Raw genomic sequence first — 20,898 nt, 5'->3', positions numbered from 1 at the left:
AGGACGTGTTGTCGAGAATACTTTGCGAGGGGGTTCAAGACACGAGGGTATCATGGGTAATGTAGTCTGAAAGCCAATGGCAGCCTTACATTTACTGCTAGCAACAATTTAAACGTCTTTTACAGCAGCAACTAGACACAGTGACTTAAGTATCGTACTGTATAATGTGACACCCGATTTAAGTTACTCTCATTGTACTTACACACAGAACAATTTAAAGGCAAGACAGAAATAGACATACAGTACGTCTACAAACAAAGCTCAACAAAACTAGGTGAAAACTATACATAACCTATTAATACAAGTAGGTGGAAAATAGGTGCATAAATAAATATAGATAGAACTGTCCAACAACATACAATAACTACATAGGCCTACAAGTCAAGCTTTCTGTGGATTGTAAACCAATAGTGCAAAGGAATAAATATTGAATTAATATTGCTGGAGCACACGCTGACGCGAGGGGGGTGTGAGGGCCCTTTACACAGGCAAATCACCAAAATTGAGAAGGAAATTCAAAATGGCTGACTTCGTGTTGGATTTAGGCAATGGCTCCCAGAGCCTTTTTTCTACTTTTTCTATGTCTGGGTGTGATATATGTGCCTGCCAATTTCAGTGCATGTAGGCCAAATGGGCCTTAGGGGCGCGGTCAAGCCTCGACGCCCCCACACAAGACCCCTATCAGGCGTACATTTTCACCACGTCTGATGCGTGTGCCAAGTTCATGTCTATACACAGCATATACCAAATGCAGGATTTATAGATGGATGATACATCGGCCTATGTGTTAAAGCACAGTGTGTATTTTAAGCCGTGAATATATAATTTGAAGGTATATTTTAAAGGAGACATTTTATGCTCATTTTCAGGTTCACTACTTTATTTTGGGTTACAACTAAAATAGGTTTACATTCATTGATGTTCAAAAAACACATCAGTTTTGTCATACTGTCCAGTGCAGCAGCACCATATTCGCCCTCTGTCTGAAATGCTGTTTTAGCCCCTGTCTCTTTAAGCCCCCCTCCTGAATATCAAGTCTGCTCTGATTGGTGAGCTCACACACGCCTGAGCCAGCACCGCTCACCGTCTCTCCGGTCAGCTCTGTCACGTTTTCAGCTTCCACTTAGCTTCACCTCTACCATGAATATACGCATAAATTATGCAAATATGTGACGTAGTGTGATGTCCACAAGTCGAGGAATTAAAGGCAGGACTACTGAGGAGGTGTTTCAGGTGCTTCAGGTGCAGTGTTTTCTGTGGGAGAGAGGAGCTCTCGTTGGCGCAGAATTTGGCAAAGACTTTCAGGACCTTTCACATGCACAAGAACCTATTTTTATTTTATTGAACCTTTTTTTATTGACTCTGTATGGCTGATTTAACTGTTCATCAGAGTGAGGACCTATGGGAAGAAGATGTTGTGTCTACTTTTTTTTTTTTTGTTATACAGAGCTCTGTAGTGCCCACCAGAGGGGAGAAGTGGGAACAGATTGTGTCCAGGGTGTGATCAGTCTGCAGTCATGTTTGCTGTGTTTGTACATAAGTCAGTTTAAGTTACAAATTATTTTGCGAATGAATGTTTTAAAAACCTATAACTACCATATGAAACACATTGTGTTTTACACGTATTTCTAAAAGAAAATATATGCTCTAATATAATGATAAACTTTATGTAATAGTTGTTTTTATTTCATTTATTGGATCATGGCCCAAACTTTTGGGATACAACATACTGTGGGTGCCTGAGCCGAAGCAACTGTAAAACAAGTAACACTAAAAAGAACAGTAAGGCCATTAGTATTACTAATGAACAGGTCGAATGCTCTCAGGGCTCTTCAGGGAAAGGTCTTGTGATGACGTCAGCGACGTTTTAATGAGAGAGATACTTCCCAGATTAGAACTACTGGCCTACGTTTACTTCTTTCAGAGACTTGGCTTCGGCCCAGCTGACTGCTGCAGCCAAACGGTCCTCAACAGAGCACATGCTCTTTAGTAGGCAACATGTGTGTGTGCATGTGCACACATGCATTTTATGTTTGTGTTAATGTTTCAGGGTGTTTGTGTAAAGTTGAATTTTGTGAATATTTCCCTCTACAGATTTTGTAATGAAAGAAACAGAATTTCAATTTGTGCGTCTGCTCAGCTGAGGTTCACCATCCTTTCCCAATCTCTCACATTCCCTTGTTTCCATCAGGTGGACCTCGAATGTCACTTATATAACTGTACATCAGAGTTCTGTCGAGAAAAAATGTTTGGAGTTGCTCAAATTAGCCTCCTGGATGAACTCCTCCCATCGCCAACACATTTAATGTGTAAGACATTGTAAGTGCATTAGCTTAATCCCTCCTATCTGGCTTGCAGCGCGCCAAGCATTTCAGTGGACACATGCATGCAGAGAGGGGCAGAGCTGGAGATGGAGCTGCACACACGAGTATTCCCCACCTGTCTGTGAGGATGAAGATATTGACAAACATCTTGTAATTTGGAGGACTTGTTGAGGACAATGTTGAGATTCATCGTGCATGTGTGGATGTTATGGATGCTTTATGCAGGTAATGTATACAATATGTATACTGCAATCACAGATGATTAATACTTAAAAATATTGTATCTTGTAAAAAAAGAAACATTGTATCTCTTAGACAATATAACTACTGATGTGTTGTTTCAATGATGCAATCATTAGCATGTTTATCTGACTGTCATCTTTACTGTTGATTGCCATGACTTTGAATTCATTATTATTAGTTTTTAAAGTGCCTCTCATCCTTACTCTGTTGGTTCATTTACTCCCACACACATATCTGTGAATGTTTGCTGACCCTCACTGACACGTGGGCTTAAAGGGGCACTGTGTAGTTTTGGAGAAGAAATTCAAACTCAGAATTTTAATATTTACCATATTAATGAGGTAATGATACTCAGAAATATTTTTTTTCCCATAACTGAATAAACAAGCTGTTCTCAGAGGGAAATAAGGTCCCCAGAACAATGTTTGAAGCTAGACAGGTGGCAGGGTCCGCCACATATAAACAAAAAAAAAGAGAATGAAATTGTGTTGTCCTTGTTTATTCAGTCATGAAAACAAAGAGTTTGTTTATTTAGTTTGTTTAGACATAAACATGATTAAATTTCTTCCCCATAACTACACAGTGCACTCTCTAAAGTGTGCATGCAGTTCAATGTTTGACTGTTTAAATAAGTACTTTGGTTTGTGTTTGTCTCTCCAGGTGCTTTCTCCGCTGAAGACATCGATGCATGTGAACAGCAGCCATGCCAAAATGGTGGCGTATGTGAGAGCCACAATGGAGGTTTCAGATGCCTTTGCTCCCAGAAGAGCCAAAATGGGCGCCTGTATGGGGGAGAGACCTGCACAACTGCACTTTCAGGCTGTGAAGACAACCAATGCGAGAATGGAGGAATATGCTCTCCCTTACTTATCAATGATCAGCACACTTATAAATGCATCTGCCTTGATGGCTTCTCAGGGCCTAAATGCCACTCTCCCACTGTCTTCTCATTTGAGTCCCCAGGCTACATGTACATAGAGACTCAGCTTCTTGAACCAGAGGCTCCTGTTAATGTGACCCTCAGCTTCAGATCAGCGCGACCGGTCGGCACCCTCTTGCAGCGCAGAGTGGACGACCTGCTCCTCAGCATTGAGCTGATGGATGGGCATCTCTGCCTCCGCAGTCTGAGAGGTCAAGGCTCCAGCACGCTGGTTCAGGAGCTGCCAGAGTACTTGTCCAACAACCAGTGGCACACGGTGGAAGCGTCGCTGGGCGGCGTGGTCAGCCTCATCAGGCTGCTCTGCACCGAAGGAAGCTGCATCAGAGACTCCAGCGATGAAGTCCAGCTGCTGGAGCGAGCCTCTGCTCTCCCCAAGCCGGGAACAGTTCGTCAAAGCCTCTTCATAGGAGCAGTGGGGGGGGACTGGAGTTTGGGCAGAGCAGTGGACGAAGGGGACCGCCCACATGCTTTTCTGGGCTGCTTCAGAGATGTGTTCGTGGACTCACATCTGGTGCTGCCTGATGTAGAAGAGTCAGACGCCCAGGCAAACATCACTGCCGGGTGCAGCGACAAAGACATGTGCGATGACAGTCCGTGTCAGAACCGAGGGCGCTGTGTGAGCCAGGGCTGGAGGAGCTACATGTGTGAGTGCCACAGGCCTCATGAGGGAAGCAACTGTGCAGAGGGTAGGATGTATACACACTCTGTAAACAACACCACCGCATGCTGATTCATATTAATGAAATGAGATTATGTGTTTTAATTAATCCAACCACTACACCCTTTCTTCCTTTTTCCTCTCAGAAAAGCACAGCTGCCAAGAACCACAACCCCTTAAAGGTCCAGTGTGTGGGATTGACGAGGGGTGTTCAGTTGGCTGCATTCTGCAACCCCACCACTGGATGCCACTAAATCCTGCACACTGGACCTTTAACACTAAAGAAACCGCCATGTCTCCTAAATCAAACAACAGAATATGTTGTTGTTAACAATTTCTCTCCAGAAGATCTAATGCGGCCATCGTTTGTCACGGTTGAAAAAATAAAACTGTTTCCTGATCTGACGCCATGATGATTAAAGTTCACCCAAAATTAAAAATCAGTCATTATCTTCTCGCCTACATTCAGATGGAAAGTCGGGCGGAGTTTCGTAGTCCACAAGACCTTTTCGGAGCTTCAAAGCAAAACAGTGTTGCAGTATTCTCCTAAACAACTGAAGTAGATTGGGACCTGATTTAAAACCTTTAAAACAACTGCAAAAATAATAAATAAAATGGCTCCATAAAGCTTGTCTGGCGTGATCCAAGTCTTCATGAGCACCGTCGTCCCAAATTGATTTGAAAAGACGTTTTTATTTAGACCATTTTCAAACTTAAAATCTTCACTGTAGCTGCCTACTTAAGAGAGTTAGCGCGCACCTCGTCTGAATTGGGTGCACAAGCTCAGCTGCACATCAAGGGTGTAAATATATGAAGCCATTTAATTTATTTATATATTATATTGGTTGTTTTTCATGTTTTAAAACAAATACTTCAGTTGTTTAAGAGAATTCTACGACACTGTTTTGCTATGAAGCTCCAGAAATGTTTGTTTTTTAACTACAAAAAAAATCACCTGGCTTTCCATCTGATTGGAGGGTGAGTAGATAATGACTGAATTTTCACTCTAAAAGTGTAGGTTTCATTTAAATGAAGATTCAATTTGCATTAAAAATGAATGCCTCACTGAACATAAACATACCTAGAAATGTTGTGGCCGTTAAATGCTATATATGTATGGAATATTTATTTTCATTAATTGCAGCATTTTAACCCTTCTAGACAGAATTATATGCTGTATAACAGGTACAGGTCAAGCCAAGTTCAAAGTCAATGTCGTGTCACTGCAGAAATCTCAGTGTTTCTAAAGAGAGCCTCCCTACAGGATGATAAAGTTAGTCAGTAGACTTTAAAGGAGCTTAGTCCTGGTAGAATTAGCTCAGACTTATAAGTAGGAGGCATTCAGCAACACCTGGGTTGAGGATTTAAAAAACGTGGGTTTCAGTAGCTCGCCTGGAACGCCTTCACTTTGACAGATCAGGGTGTCTGGACTCACGCCATGCAGAGCTATTTTCGTTGGTTGGTATCCTCAGCAGCGTCATTCATTTCAAGGAACAGAAAGCACGCTGGAAATAGTGCATAATGAATAGCTTATGGTCCTTAGCATAATAATTCTAACGTTTTAAGCACCTGAAGGAACAGTTTGACATTTTTGGAATACGTTTATCTGCTTTCTGGCAAAAAGATAGATGAGAAGATCAATATTTGGCTGCAAGGTGAGAGTGGAATCACATCTAACTTTAAAATAATAACACTGAAATACTATGTCTGCTTTTCATCAGGTTCTGTTTAAAGGGGTACTATGCAGTTTTGTTTGAAGTAATTCAAAAATTTGCGATATTAATGAGGTAATAATACAAACTCAAAATAATTTTGCTCTAATGGAATAAACAAGCTGTTCTCAGAGGAAAATAAGGTCCCTGAAAACAGTTTGAAGCTAGAAAGGTGGCAGGGTCCGCCACATATAAACAAAGTAAAACAGTATGAAATTGTGTTGTCCTTTAAGGTCAGTTTGTTTATTCAGTTTATTCAGTCATGAAAACAAAGAGAGTTTGTTTATTTAGTTTGTTTAGGCATTACACATCAGTCAGTGAAGATCTTTCTCGTCTGTTTAAAAATTCTTCCCGAAAACTGCATCATGCACCTTTAAGTCATGGCTTTTTCTCTTTCCTCCCATGCAGAGTATATCACTGCGAGATTTGGGAGCAATGACTTGGAGAGTTTTGCTGTCTTCTCATTGGATGATGACCCAGGTGATACTGCGAGTATATCCATGTTCATTCGCACCAGACAGTCCAGCGGGCTGCTCCTCATCATGGCCAACAGCACCAGCCAGTATCTGCGCCTGTTGCTGGAAGAGGGCCGGGTCAAAGTTCAGGTCAACAACTTTGAGACCCTCCGTGGCCGGGCTGTGGTTAATGACGGCCATTTCCATCTGGTGACTGTGAAGCTGGATGCAACGGAAGCTGTCTTGTTCCAGTCAGCTCAGAACCAGGGCTCTATGCACATCAGGCCCATCCAGGCCCACCCTGGGGATCTGGTTTTCGTTGGGGGGCTGCCAGACTCAAGGGCCTCTGCCTCGTTCGGCGGCTACTTCAAGGGATGTGTCCAGGATCTGAGGATTAACAGCAAGCGGCTGCAGTTCTATCCCATCGCAGCTCCAGTGGAATCATACAGCCTGGAGCAACTTGTCAACATTGCAGAGGGATGCAGCAGTGACAACGCCTGTGCTGTGAGTTATATCAGTGCTGTCGTGTTCATTATACCGCCTTTAATTTCATTCCTCGTCATTTACAGCGACTGAGGACAATGTGGAGCTGACAGGAGGCTGAATTTGATTTATCTTGGCTGTTTTCTCTTCTCTAGGTCAACCCCTGTCTCAACGGGGGAGTGTGTTACTCCATGTGGGATGATTTCATCTGCAACTGCCCCCCCAACACTGCAGGGAGGCGCTGTGAGGAGGTGAAATGGTGCGAGCTGTCTCCCTGCCCCCCAACTGCTGTTTGTCAACCCCGCTCACAGGGCTTTGAGTGTGAGTGTCCTGAGATGAGGAGCTGTTGTACATGACCGTGGGGTAAAAAAGAGTCTCAGAGACTCTCTAAGAACGGCCAAGGACAGAGGATCTATGCTATTAATGGTGTATTTTGTTTGCAGCCACACTGCTATTACCAGTTTACAGGTAAAAAAACATTGCCACAAAAAAGGATTCACAGTTAATGTGCAAGTCTTTTATACTAGCCCATTTCTGCTCCTGCTGTGTATCCACTGAAGGGACTGTCTGCAGTGCACTCACCGGTGCAGGCACTGATTAATTACAGTGTGGCTGATTACAGAAGGGAACACAGTTGAGGCAGGGATCCGACACAGGATTCCTCTAAGACGTGGTAATCCCCGCTCAGATTAAGTCTACCGCCACATGCCTGTGGAACTTTATGATGACAAGTCTTCCTGGAGGTGTCACATGTTCACAAAAAGAAAAGGGGGGGAGCCCATGATCCAGAGTGTAGCTGCCAATCGAAGCCTTTCTTCATGTGTTTTTCATACCGTCAAGCAGGGGCGGACACAGGATGTTTGAGGGGCAGGGGTAAAGAAAATAAAAAGGGCACCACAGCGCACAGAAAGACGTGATATATTGGTAGTGAAGCGGGGGCACTTCATCACATTTTCTTCACCGGAGGGGCAAATTAGAGGGCACTTTATCATGTTTTATCTACCAAAGGGGTATCCAAGAGGAAACTTGTGCCAAGTTTTTTCAAAAATGGGGGCACCAGGGGGGGCCTGAGTCCACCAGTGCCTGTATTAAGTATTGTGGCTTAGTTGGTATAAGCCTGCCATTTGGCACCTATTGCAGGCACCATTTTCCTTCCTTCAGCTATCTGCGCGTTAATGTTTTCAAATTCCCTGTTGCTACGTGTAACCAAGCCCCCAGGAAGAGCGGCAGGCTTTGAAGCCAACCATCATAGTGGCCAAACCGTGTAATTATATTTTCAAGTGATGCACTGGGGCTGAAAAAATACTTTTTTCATTAGCTTGCATTGAGAAAGAAGTAAAACGGTGGATTACCATTTTTTTGTGTGTCATAACCCCTGCGAAATGATAATTATCATAATTTGAGCCATTTGGTCCAATAAAATTTGGGAAGATAAAAGAGCTCAAGTTAGCCCGGCGATTAATCAGAAGTTAGAGTTTGAATTTCTTCACTTTCAATTCATTCGATTAATGGGAACACTACAGTAAATAGTAACATTTCATTGTTATCATGTCCATTTCTCTTCTCCAGGTTTGTCAAACGTGACATTTCGGGTTGAAAGCAGCATTTTGCTCTACCGCAGCAATGGGAAGATTAAGCGCAGCCTCAGCAGCGTCTCCTTCAGCTTCCGCTCAAGACAGGCGGCCGCCACCTTTCTTCATGCACAAAAGGACTCAGACTACCTCACTGTCTCTCTCATGGACTCTCATTTGGTCATGGAGCTCCAGGCTGGGGCTAGCAAGGATTCCCACAAGGTGACACTTGAAAGCCAGGGTCCAGTCAGTGACGGAGAGTGGCATACTGTGGAGCTCAGCATGGAGAACCAGGCACTCCCGACCTCCAGGTGGATCATGGCTGTGGATGGAGGCAAGGAGGAGCTAAGTGTGTCCAAAACAGCTGCGGGGGACCTGGATTTTCTCAGGGAGGGAGCAGACATCTTCCTGGGGGGACTGAGCCTAGACGCTGGAGGGAGGCTGTCTGGCTGTTTGGGGCCGGTGGAAATCGGAGGCCTTCCTCTTCCTTTCCATCACAACACAGAGCTAAACCTCCCCAGACCTCAGGAGGAGCAGTTTGTGAGGATAAACAGCGATGCCACCCCACAATACGGCTGCTACGGAACAAGTGTGTGTGAACCCGACCCTTGTAAGAACGAGGGTGTGTGTGAGGACCTGTTTGACCTGCATCACTGCACTTGTCCCTCCGAGTGGACTGGGCCCCTTTGTCAAGAGCCAACAAACGCCTGCATCTCCAGCCCCTGCATCTACGGAAACTGCATCAACCTGCCGGGGGGATTCAGATGTGTGTGTGAGCTGGGGTACAGTGGTGAACAGTGCGAGGTGGAAGCTGACATGTGTGAAAGCAGCAATTGCAGCAACGGCGCCACGTGCCTCAAAGGTTTCAAGAGCTACGCGTGCCTCTGCCCTCAGAACCTGACAGGCCAATACTGCGAGTGAGTTCTTCCACAATATTTCTGTAATAACGAACTTACGGTAGCATACACCCAGGGACGATAGGTAATGTTAGGCTGGAGAAGTCCCCATCTACCCCAGTTGTTTAGGAGAATGCTTAAAGTTTTTTTTTTTACATCAGTATGAGGGTGAACAGATAATGACTGAATTTTCATTTTTGTGTGAACGTTTCCTTTAATACCAGTCCATTATCTGCCAATACACATAAGTAGTCAGTCTACTTTCATTGTGTTGCATTGTAAGCTGTTCAGTCAGTTGAGTTGTGTAATAATGAATAATAACCTCTGAGTTTAACTGATTTACAAACTGGTCTCTTGCAGTGAAAAAATTCCTGACATCCCCTGGTACATTGAGATCAACCCGTAAGTGCTTTTACACAAACAATGAAAAATAAACACATTTTGAACTTAATAATAAATCTACCGGTGCCAAACAGGAGGACATTGACATTTCCTTTGTTCTTCTTGTCTTTTTAGACTTCCTCAGCTGCCTGTATCTACATGCATGGGTACGAGATGGAACTACAGCTGCTTTAATGGAGGGGACTGCTCTGAAGCAGACAACACCTGTTTCTGTCTGCCTGGCTTCACAGGACAGTGGTAGGACATGCATAATGACATCTAATCCTCTTTGCCCGTAGGGTGTGACCCCAAGTGTTTCTCAACCCTGGGGGGCAGCACCTATTGGGGTCACTCAATAACCAGACGGGGTGATTCGGATTTTATTTTACATGAAATTAATTGGAGTTATTTGTTGGCATAGTTGTCATTAAACATAGCTCAAACGGTTACATGAAATGTAAAGGGTGATGCCTGAATTCACAAAAAAAGTATGAAACTTGTAGTTTTAGTGTCTTTCAGCTTTTTGTTTTTGTTTTACAGCCTGTGACTGGACTGTTTTAGTTCAGTCTCATCAGTTTTTGTTTTAAGGTGCAGCAGTGAGCTGTTTTGTGCACTGTCTGTCCAGCAGCAAACTGCAAACAGACAAAGTTAGCAACTAGCTGGTGAACAAAGTGAAGCTTTTAACAGCTAAAAAGCGGAGGAAGTTAAGACCTAAAGCAGAGCTATAAAAAGAGTAACTACTTGGATTAAATTGATCAGGTGGCTAGAAGCACAACTCCAAATGAACGCTTACGTTTCTTGGTGTCTGGTACATGTGCTAACTAGAGTGTTGCTACTAGAGTGCCAGTTCTTCTTTGGTCTATGATCTGCACCACATTGTACTCACTCATAGACACCAGCCACTTAAATCTGCTTTTCTTTCCATCAAGATCCATGCATTATTCCCTGAGAAACTAACAAAAAGGTTGAAAAAACACCCTATCTTGCAATGTTGAAGAAAGTGAGAAAAAATTCCTGGATCCACACAGAAAGTGAATGGGGTCTATTCAGGGCTGAGAACCATCCGCCATCTGAGTTTAGTGGAAATCTGTTCAGTAGTTTTTCTATAATCCTGCTCACAAACCAACCAACAAACAAACAGACACAGCTGAAAACATAAACTTGGCAATGTGTGCCAATAAATCAACTTAAAAGGTGATACTTTGTCTCTGTAGCTTGCTTACCACCGAAGTGCATCCTTGAGGCAGATAAAATCTGTTCCACACTAATGTTTTACATGCTGTTTCCTTGTTTTTGTTTTTTAATTCTGTCCTTCTTTTTCCTTCCAGGTGTGAGAAGGATGTGGATGAATGTGCCTCGAACCCGTGTATGAACGGAGGCTTCTGTGTCAACTACGTGAACAGTTTTGAGTGTGTGTGTGATATGAATTACTCAGGTGTACACTGCCAAATGGACGTCAGCGACTTCTACTTGTACCTCTTCTTGGGCTTGTGGCAGAACCTCTTCCAGCTGGTGTCCTACCTTGTGATACGCCTCGACGATGAGCCAGAAATCGAGTGGGGATTCCACGTCAACGATTAGGTCTTTCCATGTCCGTTATGATCCCTTGACTTAACAGGGTCGAGGTGGAGGGTCACACCGGATTACATTTGAATAAATGTAGCATTTAATTTAGTGCTCAAAACTGATGTAATATTTCATCATTAAAGGTGCAATATGTTGCAACATCCCAAAATTAACAAAAACATTCAACAGAAAGGTAAAGAAATTAGTTTTGAAATTATGTAAAAGACGTCTGTTATGTTGCAGATATATGTATTGAAGTTAGCATGCTAACCAGCTAGCCCCTAGCCACTTTGTAGGGTGATAGACTGATATTAAACAACACAAACACTCTCCGAGCTCCCTGTCCGGGCAGAGTCTGCCAATACGACCACTGGCTGATTGGCTAACTGAGCTAACTAGCTGAGGGCAGCTACAGTTAGCAGCAGTTTGTGGCTACAGTGGTGATATGCTGCCCCCTGTTTGTTTGGAGTATGAGTTCAACAGGTGGCAAATTCTTACATAATGCACCTTTAACCTGCACATGAGCCAGTCTGTAGCTGCGTCCCAATTCAGGGGCTACATCCTTCACGGAACCTTCGAAAGCCGCGTCAACCGTTGTTAAATAGGACGGTCTAGCCTTCGGAGTATTTCCTGGCTGTGTCGCCAGATGTTCCCGCCCTTACCCTTACGTCACGATTTCTGCCGCCCAGGCCCGCGAAAGTGAAAATACGAGTAGAGAGTTTGACTGAAAAAAGTTGGAGGTTTTAAGGTCCCTTTAAGTTTAACATATCCCGCATTGGATGTTCGAATGAGTAAAAACCGAGTATAAACCCAATTCCTACATTTAAATGTCCGATCTGCGCCACTTGATGTCGCCATTTTCTTTCTTTCTTTCTTCGTTTCCGGGACTGAGCAGCGGTGCGCAAAGAATCTTGGGATATGGGAGGCCGCAAAGGATAGTAGTGGTGCGTCCTCCAAAAAGAGGGAAAAGAAGGCCGCATGTGTGGGGTGCATTTGAAGGAGCCTTCGAATTGGGACACAGCCTGTGATGTGTTAATCTAAAGGAGGAAGCACGGCATGTTATTGATTTTTCATCACCTCTGGTGGGCAGATTTAAATACATCTAATACATCTACCATGATGGTCTCATTGGTGAAGGGAAGCTCTTTTGTGGCCTCTTGTGATTGAGGTTGATAAAACAGGTGTTTATCAACTTTAAATGTGCTGTCTAGCACAGTATTATCTAGATCATCCATGCAGAAACAAAGTGAACAGTTTTCTTAGCAACCAAGAGGCTGATTTTTTATAGGAATCAGAAAGTTGTGCCCCTTTTATTGTTTTCTTTTTTAGTCACATTTTCATTTTTCTGATCTCAGCTCTACAAAGGAGTACGTTGCAATAAATGTACAATACGTGTGGCACTGTATTTCATTACATTTAGTGTACTGACACATCTTTAATAGAAGTTTGTCTGTTGTGAACATATTTGTTTGGTAATATTAAACCATATGTATTGCAGTATACTTATACATCTGGTTCTCATACTGAAAACCATACATTAGTTTGTCGTGTGCCTTAAATTTACACTTGCTTTCAAATCAATGTTCCTTTTATAACTGTTCAGGGACACACTTTCATACAGTTATAATCTCCTGGACATTGATGAAATACATATCTGTATGTATACATCTATAGAAAGGAAGTTGTGTATTTACGAGTGTGTGTGTACCTTATATAACTTGACGAAGGCTATTCTGCATGCAGTGCATACAGTACCTGATCTGTACAATGAAAACAGAAAATAAACTTGGTGAAATGTTTGGAAACTGTCTGCTTTTATTTAAAACTGTATATACACATATTTGTATACACAACAAACAAAAAAATAATAATTTGGACAATGATTCCAGTTCACAGAACTTAATTTTCTTCACAAACAAAATACACACAGCTTCTATTTAATCATCAACAAACAGGTAAACTATGATGCAAACAAATGTCCAAGGATGCAAAATTAGACTTCTATAATGTGCAAATAAGGTGTGCAGAAATGTTAACAGAAAATAACATCTGAAGACAGACATGGACCGTGACAGATCCGGTTTCGACAGGCAGTCTGTTAAGTAAGGCTCTGTTGGTGCACCGTGTATGTGTAAACACGAGTCAATTTAATAACATGCCTGATTAAATATTCATCATATAAATACAGTAATCATACAAGGGTTGTGACTCAGGTCACTTCTAGCACTCATGGTGCTGTAAGGCTGTTGTAGAGCTGCTAATGAAGCTCCACACAGACAAGTGTGGACTGCTCATTTCCTACACTAATCAGAAGCACTACATACATACAACTGTAAGACACTGGTCAGCCCTGATCATGGAGCTTACAGTCACAGAGCTCTTTGTAGATCCTCTTGCGTATCTTTGGTATGTCCTTCTGTGAAAACTGCAGAGGTTTGCCCAGGGCGAGGCATCTCGAATACTGTGAAGGAGAACGAAACAGAGTCATTATGTAGTGGGTGAACAGCTCAAACATTCAGACATGATTAATGGTTGAAGTCATGTATATGTGGCTTGATAACATGTTGGTACCTCCAAGACAAAAACTCCGCAGTCGTTCTCATTGGTCTGCTGTGGGATTTTCTGTGAAGGACAGCAGGGGGAGACAAGACACCATGTGAGTCAGTGTGTTGGGTGAAACTCCAGCAGGTGAGGCTTTTAGCCCTCATGTGGCCTCATACACATCTGGGCCCTCTTCACAGAAACTTCCTCAGCCTGAAATCCTACCTCATCTCAGTTTAGGATAACATTGTGGATTTTTGGTATTACAGAAACATGTTTCCTAACTGCATTTAGGAAAAAGTCCCATCTTTTCTTAGGATAAGAATAAGGCTTTAACAAAACATCCCAACTGAAGAATTTCCTAAGTTAGGATGGAGATCCAGGATAGACCCTGTCCTAAATTCAAGACTGAACACTGATGTTAGCCTGTTGGAGAAGTTAACGCTGATACTATTCGGTTGTAGAAGTCTTGTAACATGTAACAAACACTGATTGGTTCTACAGGCATGACAAGACAAGTACTGATTGAGGAGTAAAGTTCACAGGTTTAGTAGGATTTCTTAAGTTATGATTTGAGGGCTGCGATAGACTGAGACACAGTTGTGAGTTTATTTTTGTGATAGAAAGACACGTTTTTTCCTATCTTTAAAAATTGTGATAGGACAAGCAGTTAGGACATTATTTTTCTGTAACGAGTGGCGTAAAAGAACAAAACAGGGACTGTTTTTTGTAGTCTGTCATTACAGGCTGTTACATCAACTGTGCATACCTCATCAAATGACACCGTCCAGCCACTTTCAAAAGCTGTTTGCTTCTTCTCCTTTGCTTCCGTCATCAAGTATTTCAGGATGTTCTATGATAAGCAAACAGAAGAAAAACACAGTTTAAAGAAGTGACAATTAGTACAGTAAAAGTAACTAAAGACGTGTATTACAGTGACAAAAAAATACATGAAATCTGCTGTTACCCTTGCAACCTTTTGGAGTCCATTCCCTTGAGAGTCGTAAATGCAGATCTTCTTTTTAACATTGTCAGCTGTGACCAGACACCAGTGAACCTCCAGGTGGATGGGCACCAATAGCAAATTCTTAGAAAACAAATCCACCTGTGCAAGAAACACGGGGTAAGAGCTACACACTCTGCTTTCTCTTTACTTCTCAGGTTAGTCTCGTCTCGTGATAATTTAATTATGTGTGTTTAAAGGGGCATAATGAAGTTTTGGAGAAGAAATTCAAATAAGTATTCAATATTTACAATATTAATGAGGTGATAATAAGAACTCAGAAATATTTATTCTTTCTATAAGTGAATAAACAAGCTGTTCTCAGAGGAAAATAAGGTCCCAGAACACTGTTTGAAGATAGAAAGGTGGCAGGGTCCGCCACATATAAACAAAGTAAAACTGTATGAAATTGTGTTGTCCTTTAAGGTCAGTTTGTTGATTCAGTCATGAAAACAAAGAGTTTGTTTATTTAGTTTGTTAAACTTAACAAAAAGTCAGTCAATGAAGATCTTTCTCTTCCAATTAAAATGTCTTCCCCTAAAACTACATAGTGCACCTTTAAAAGTGTATTTATCTTTTTCCCAATCTGTGCATGAGAACAGCAATATATAATATAAACAAATAAATGATCACAGCACCCCCATCTTGGACCTCACCTGCTTTGTCCATCTCTTAACACCATCATATCCTTTAGTCATGAGCTGCCTGTGGAAGAAGCTGTTGAGAAAATGGACCTAAAAGTGGAGAATTAAAAAATTACAAAACTAGTTATAAAGCTAAAATAGAGTTCAAGAAACAGTGACACAATCTAGATTACAGGCAAATAGTCGTGGACATATTCTGATATAATCTGTTAACTAGTGAGCTTTAGAGCTCTTTTAGATGAACTGGTAGGTGGATATTGTTACCTTTGGACATAGCCAGACTAGCTGTTTCCCCTGTTTCCACTCTTTATGCTGAGCTAACTGCCTGTAGCTACATATTTAGCATTCAGACATCAATCTCATCAAACTTGTGTCAAGAAAGCGAATATGCGAATCTCCCAAAATGTCAATGAAAAAGTCAAACTATACCTTTAATTACTTGCAATATCTTAATAATATTTCACCCATCTAGTGTTCCAGATATAACAAGATAAGAAAAAGGAGTTTGTTATCTACACAGCACTTAAATTTACCTTGTGATGGGCAGATTCCATTATCAATTCTCCATACATGTTCATGACCTTAAGCAGAAACAAGACATAGATACACTTAGCATAAACATTCAGGCTTTTGCATATTCGCATATTCGTCACAGAAATCTTTCAACTCAGAAACTGAGTTCTCGCCATGTTGGATAATAACCTGGTCGTTGAGCCAGTTCTGATCTGCCAGTGTGGAGAGGTCATCCAGTGTCAGTGTGTGCTTCTTGTAGACCACCCGGAAAGAGGGAACAGGTTTCTGAATGATCGCAGCTCGGTGTTTGGTAACTTCTGGGAAGATGATGTTTTTCCTGCACGGGAAGAAAAGAAATATACATGAAGATCATAACAGATAACATTCTGAATGCTCCACCAACAAACACACAACCTTTAAAGATTACTGCTGCTCAGTCAAGAGGTTTTAATCATCAAGTGATTCAAGATTCATTTAGATTTGGCTGCAACTAACAATTATTTTCATAATTAATCGATGAGTCTAAAAAAAATGTCAAACACTTGTGATAAATGCTCTGAAGAGACGGCTTCAAATTCTTTCTTCTGTCCAACTAACAGTCCAAAATCCAAAGACTTTTCATTTACAATCACAAAAGACAAAGAGAAGCAGAAATCCTCAAATTTAAGAAGCTGGAACCAGCAAATGTTTGACATTTTCTCTTAAAAATTGACTGAAACAATCAGCTGGCGACTCATTTTCTTTCAATCAACTCATCGATTCTTTGACTAGTCATTGCAGCTCTTATTTGGATTTCTGACAAAGATGTACCTGTCGATGAAATCGGCGTTAAACCTCCTCTTCAGGTGTCTCAACACGTCTCTCTTTTGTAGCGGGATGAAACTGCCGTAACTTCTGTAAAAGTCATCAAGGAATTCTAGAGAAACATGCAAACAGTGTCACCTCAAACAGCTGTGAAATATAAACCAAAGAAATGATAAAATGTGAAAGAAAGATCTACCGTGGATGTCTTTCGTCAGTACTTTAAGGCTGACATCACTTTGAGAGGACGCCGACTTTTTACTGGTGATTCTGTCAACAGCAGCTCTGTGTGCAGACTGGTCGTGACCTGGAGGGACAGCAGTCAACTGTCCCGATGGGGCGTCGACCTCCAGCCTTTCCACTAGTGTCCTTGGTTTTATAAAATGTGTCGTTAACCCACGTGCATCACTGTCTCTACTCAACGGAGGTTTGACCATGTGTTTTAAAGAGGCGTTTATTTCACCAAGCTGCGTTAAAGTTTCTGTTTTTTGAGACGGCACCGTCGCAGTTGGCACGGAGACATTACCCGCAGAAACAGTTGTGTCCGCGACCTGGTTCTGCGAGGGCCTGGAAGCAAAGAACGTGTCTGACAGACTGACAGATTCACACTGCTTCAGCGGGCAGTTCTGCCTTGTAAGCGTATCCTCTGAGCTTCCGGTATCACATCCAGGCGATGACACAACTTTGCTTTTATTTTTCTGTGACTTCACGCTGAGGAACGAGCCAGAGTTTATCCCGCATGCTCGTTTCTTTGCTCTCAATATCCAAAAACGGCATTTCTCTCTCCGCTTCCTCCACATCCAAAGCTGTAATTTACAATACAAGCGTCTCTTGGCTCGTCGGGAGAGATGAGAAACCCCTTTGACTGAAGACATGAATCCCTTTTTCCTCTTCAAGTATTTGCGCCGGTGGTTTTGTGCTCGGTGCATCGTGGAGCTTGATCGAGGTGAGCGATGAAAGGTCACATGAGAGCATGGAGTTGTGGGAATAAGTCAGAAATCTCATACGCAGCAGTGCCTAATCTGGATTTTATCAGTCTTCTTTCTGACAGGGAGATTCACATTTTCCAGGCCGTGGTCCACCGTCTGTAAATACTGGTTCAGATTGAACTCACCGTTGATACATCAGGTCGGCTACTCCCAGCTGAGCCAGTGTAGACTTCTCATAGATTACTTAGCTGTCCTCGTGTTTGCTTCCGCTTCTGGTGGCTTCCTCAGTAGAGTAAGGCACAGTCCACACATTTGCTGTAATCAAGAATAGATTTGTTATTATGCTCGTACATATTTTCATCACAATGAAAAGCGAGTCTTACAGTGGCAATTACAGATATAAATATAGAGACAACAGAAGGTATTATGCAGTGTGACAAGATGAGTAAAACCTGAATTAAACAAAGATAAAAGCATCAAAATCAGGAGTTAAAAGTGAGTTAAAATGAGGCACCGATTCTGCACACCTGATCTCTTCAGGCAGGGCTTGTTTATAAGAATTTGAGTTAAACACATTCAAAAATAATATTATCAACAGAATGTGAAATAAAATAATTAATATTGTATATTATTATTATTATTATCATTATTATTATTATTATTAATAGAGTAATATTGTGTTGCAGAGATATCTACTGAAGCTGGCACGCTAACCAGCTAGCCATGTAAACACCCACACTCCCCCAGTGCTGAGTTCACAGTCCTGACCACTAGCTGCATGGCTAACTGAGCTAACTAGCTACCAGCAGCTCCAGTTAGCAGCAGTTTGTGTTTACTCAGACACTTAGTTGTTTTGAGGATGAATTCGACATATGTCCAATTCTTACATATTGCACCTATAAATAACATTTTTGCCTACATGAGTCTTACATAACTAAATATTTAAATGCAGGATTTTTACCTGGAAGTAAGTATTTTTATATTGTTGTTTTGCTACTTTAAGGATGACTTAGTAACAAGTACATTCCCAGGTGTGAGCATCATTTTAAGATAATATTCATTGTATTTTCATAACAGTTTCAAACCTTACTATGTTTGAGCATGCCCCACGCAGCTAAGTATACAAGCATTAATATTTGATTTCTCTCTGGCTTTGAAACCACACACGACTCACAGTCTGGCAGGATTTCTTCTTGACACGTGTTTCCATGCACAGACCCTTTGCTAAAGTAGCTAACATAAATTACTGCCACAACAACTGGAAGTAGCCATAACTCCTGTCTTACCGTCTCTGCCCCGCTGCCGCACTGAACCTCCGGAGTGAGATGAGCTCTGTGACGAAGGTCTAACAGTGCCCATGTCTCCTCTTCTGAAAAATTAACGCACTTTTTATTTAAGACGCGATGTTTCGCTGTCTGACCCCTCAACCTGCGGCATCATGTATACAATCCACTCCACATTGGGAGTCGCGTGTGAAATGCGTCACTCTCACCGCGGTCGCGCCGTCGAGCCTGGCCGCTGCCACGGATTTTGATGCGCGTCTATTCTGGCTGTTACGGTACCGGTGCTCGGAGCGGCCAAAAAGGACGAACGATTCGCATTATGACATCATATTAAAATAAACCATTAAAGGGCGTTTTTGTTGAGTCTAAGGTCGCAAAATAAGTCCAGATTACATAAAACCGTTTCAGTAATAGAACATTAAAGGGAAAGTCAGCTCAAGTTACGTTATGCATTTAAAATTTCCATATTTTTCAACTTTGACAAACATTTTTTCTGATAGGTGTAGCGTTGGGTGATACATACTTTAATATTACAATATCTTTGGGCTTTATTACGGTGGCCAGGAGGTGCAAACCAAGATTACAAAATGTGAAACACTTTTACAAAGCTTGAGACAAATTTACATTTTAGAAAACATTTTTACATATCATAAAACAAAATTACATTACCATAACACATTTACAAGTCTCGAAACAAATTTACATTTCAGAAAACAAATTAACAAGACACGAAACACTTTTACAAGCGGCGAAACACTTTTACAAGTCCCGAAACAAATTTACAAATATCAACCATCAACCGGAAAGGGAATGTGCCAACTCCGGGGTTGAACCGGAAGTGATAACAGGGAACAGCCAATACGAGTTTTCGTTGATAGAGTTCATGGACAGCCAAAAATTGAAATCTCCTCAAATCAAAACTCAAATATCTGACTTTATTAGTAATTTTCTCCAAAACTTTCTTGTAAAATAACTCAAACTTTCACGTGGATAGAGTCAAGGTCGTCCTGAACAGGATTCTATTGAACATATCATTATTTATTAAAGGTGCAATACTGTATGTTGGAATTGGCCACCTGTCAAATTCATTCTCAAAACAAAAACAGGGCAGCACCGGACTGGGAGCTCAGAGCACCAAGGGAGTATTGGTATTTACACCAGCAGCAGCACGGGATCTTTAGATGGGCTGGGGCTAGCTGGTTAGCGTGCTAAGAAGTCTCTACAACACAATATGTAGGCGTCATAATGTCAAAACTGTTATTTCTTCACATTATGTTAACAATTTTGGTACATTTTTGAATGTTTTCAACTTAAATTCTCACATATTGCACCTTCAAAGACCACATTGTCACCCTTGCACCGAACAATCCGATTTTACAGAAAAAAATATGTAGAGTTGGGACTACATTTTTTTTTTCTCTTTTTTATGTTATGTTATAAATTCAGATCGACAATCACATTATTTAGTTCCAGTAAAAAAGAAAATCTCCTCATTTGGTTTCATTATTTAGCAATGTCACACCAGAAAAAAATATGTTTTACTTTGTTGTTCAACAAAAATCCATACTCTGCAAATATTCAATTAGCTGTTTCTTTTTCTACTCTCTTTGCACATGCATTACATGTAAGCAAAACTATTAAGCATATGCTCAGTTTTAAGTTTGACTATGCAGCACTGAAAACTAAATGTGGAAGCAAACAGCTGTCATTTCATGGTCTTTTGTGTTGAACTGGCCCGATTGAGCCGTGGTGGAAAAGTGTTATATTTATGATATAGCCTTTCATCATCGTTAGTTTTGAAAATGTCTGCAGAAACACAAAGCAATCATAACCAGGATGTGTGAGATCAGTGTTAAATGTCCATTTCAGGCGTCTCGATACTTTACCTTTATGCAGTGAGATGAAGGAAAGATCAAGGAACTTTAGAAAAATTGGAAGTGTCATCTCAAATGTGA

The 20,898-nt window shown here is 41.6% G+C and overlaps 2 protein-coding genes across 2 annotated transcripts; one reads left to right on the top strand and one right to left on the bottom strand.

Annotated features, from left to right (window-relative positions):
- The first annotated feature begins 2,500 nt into the window (after positions 1 to 2,500).
- On the top strand, positions 2,501 to 11,410 carry LOC141017240 (protein crumbs homolog 1-like). The gene is made up of 8 exons (XM_073491891.1): positions 2,501 to 2,549; positions 3,228 to 4,193; positions 6,286 to 6,836; positions 6,971 to 7,136; positions 8,385 to 9,303; positions 9,643 to 9,684; positions 9,799 to 9,921; positions 10,992 to 11,410. The coding sequence occupies exons 1-8, from the start codon at positions 2,501 to 2,503 to the stop codon at positions 11,242 to 11,244; spliced, it is 3,069 nt and encodes a 1,022-aa protein (XP_073347992.1). The 3' UTR covers positions 11,245 to 11,410.
- A 1,609-nt stretch (positions 11,411 to 13,019) lies between these two features.
- LOC141017390 (sentrin-specific protease 5-like) lies at positions 13,020 to 19,135 on the bottom strand. Its single transcript, XM_073492091.1, has 10 exons — positions 18,947 to 19,135; positions 16,931 to 17,975; positions 16,741 to 16,846; positions 16,120 to 16,267; positions 15,951 to 15,998; positions 15,430 to 15,507; positions 14,738 to 14,875; positions 14,540 to 14,623; positions 13,801 to 13,851; positions 13,020 to 13,690 (listed from the first exon to the last, which is right to left on the bottom strand). The coding sequence occupies exons 2-10, from the start codon at positions 17,658 to 17,660 to the stop codon at positions 13,574 to 13,576; spliced, it is 1,500 nt and encodes a 499-aa protein (XP_073348192.1). The 5' UTR covers positions 17,661 to 17,975; positions 18,947 to 19,135; the 3' UTR covers positions 13,020 to 13,573.
- Between the last annotated feature and the right edge of the window lie 1,763 nt (positions 19,136 to 20,898).

Source organism: Pagrus major, chromosome 21 (genome assembly GCF_040436345.1).
Source record: "Pagrus major chromosome 21, Pma_NU_1.0".
Taxonomy (NCBI): domain Eukaryota; kingdom Metazoa; phylum Chordata; class Actinopteri; order Spariformes; family Sparidae; genus Pagrus; species Pagrus major.
Note: the sequence above shows the minus strand (reverse complement) of the source record. Positions and strands in the feature narration are given on the sequence as shown.

What these genes read in the sequence shown, in the direction of transcription:
- LOC141017240 (XM_073491891.1), top strand. Translation starts at nt 2,501, where the DNA reads ATGTTGAGATTCATCGTGCATGTGTGGATGTTATGGATGCTTTATGCA. An exon ending in GTTATGGATGCTTTATGCAG is followed by an intron (nt 2,550 to 3,227) that starts GTAATGTATACA and finishes TTGTCTCTCCAG; the next exon opens with GTGCTTTCTCCGCTGAAGAC. An exon ending in GCAGTGACAACGCCTGTGCT is followed by an intron (nt 6,837 to 6,970) that starts GTGAGTTATATC and finishes TCTCTTCTCTAG; the next exon opens with GTCAACCCCTGTCTCAACGG.
- LOC141017390 (XM_073492091.1), bottom strand. Translation starts at nt 17,660, where the DNA reads ATGCACCGAGCACAAAACCACCGGCGCAAATACTTGAAGAGGAAAAAG. An exon ending in TTAAGAGATGGACAAAGCAG is followed by an intron (nt 14,876 to 15,429) that starts GTGAGGTCCAAG and finishes TTTCTTGCACAG; the next exon opens with GTGGATTTGTTTTCTAAGAA. An exon ending in GGACGGTGTCATTTGATGAG is followed by an intron (nt 13,852 to 14,539) that starts GTATGCACAGTT and finishes TGTCCTTCACAG; the next exon opens with AAAATCCCACAGCAGACCAA.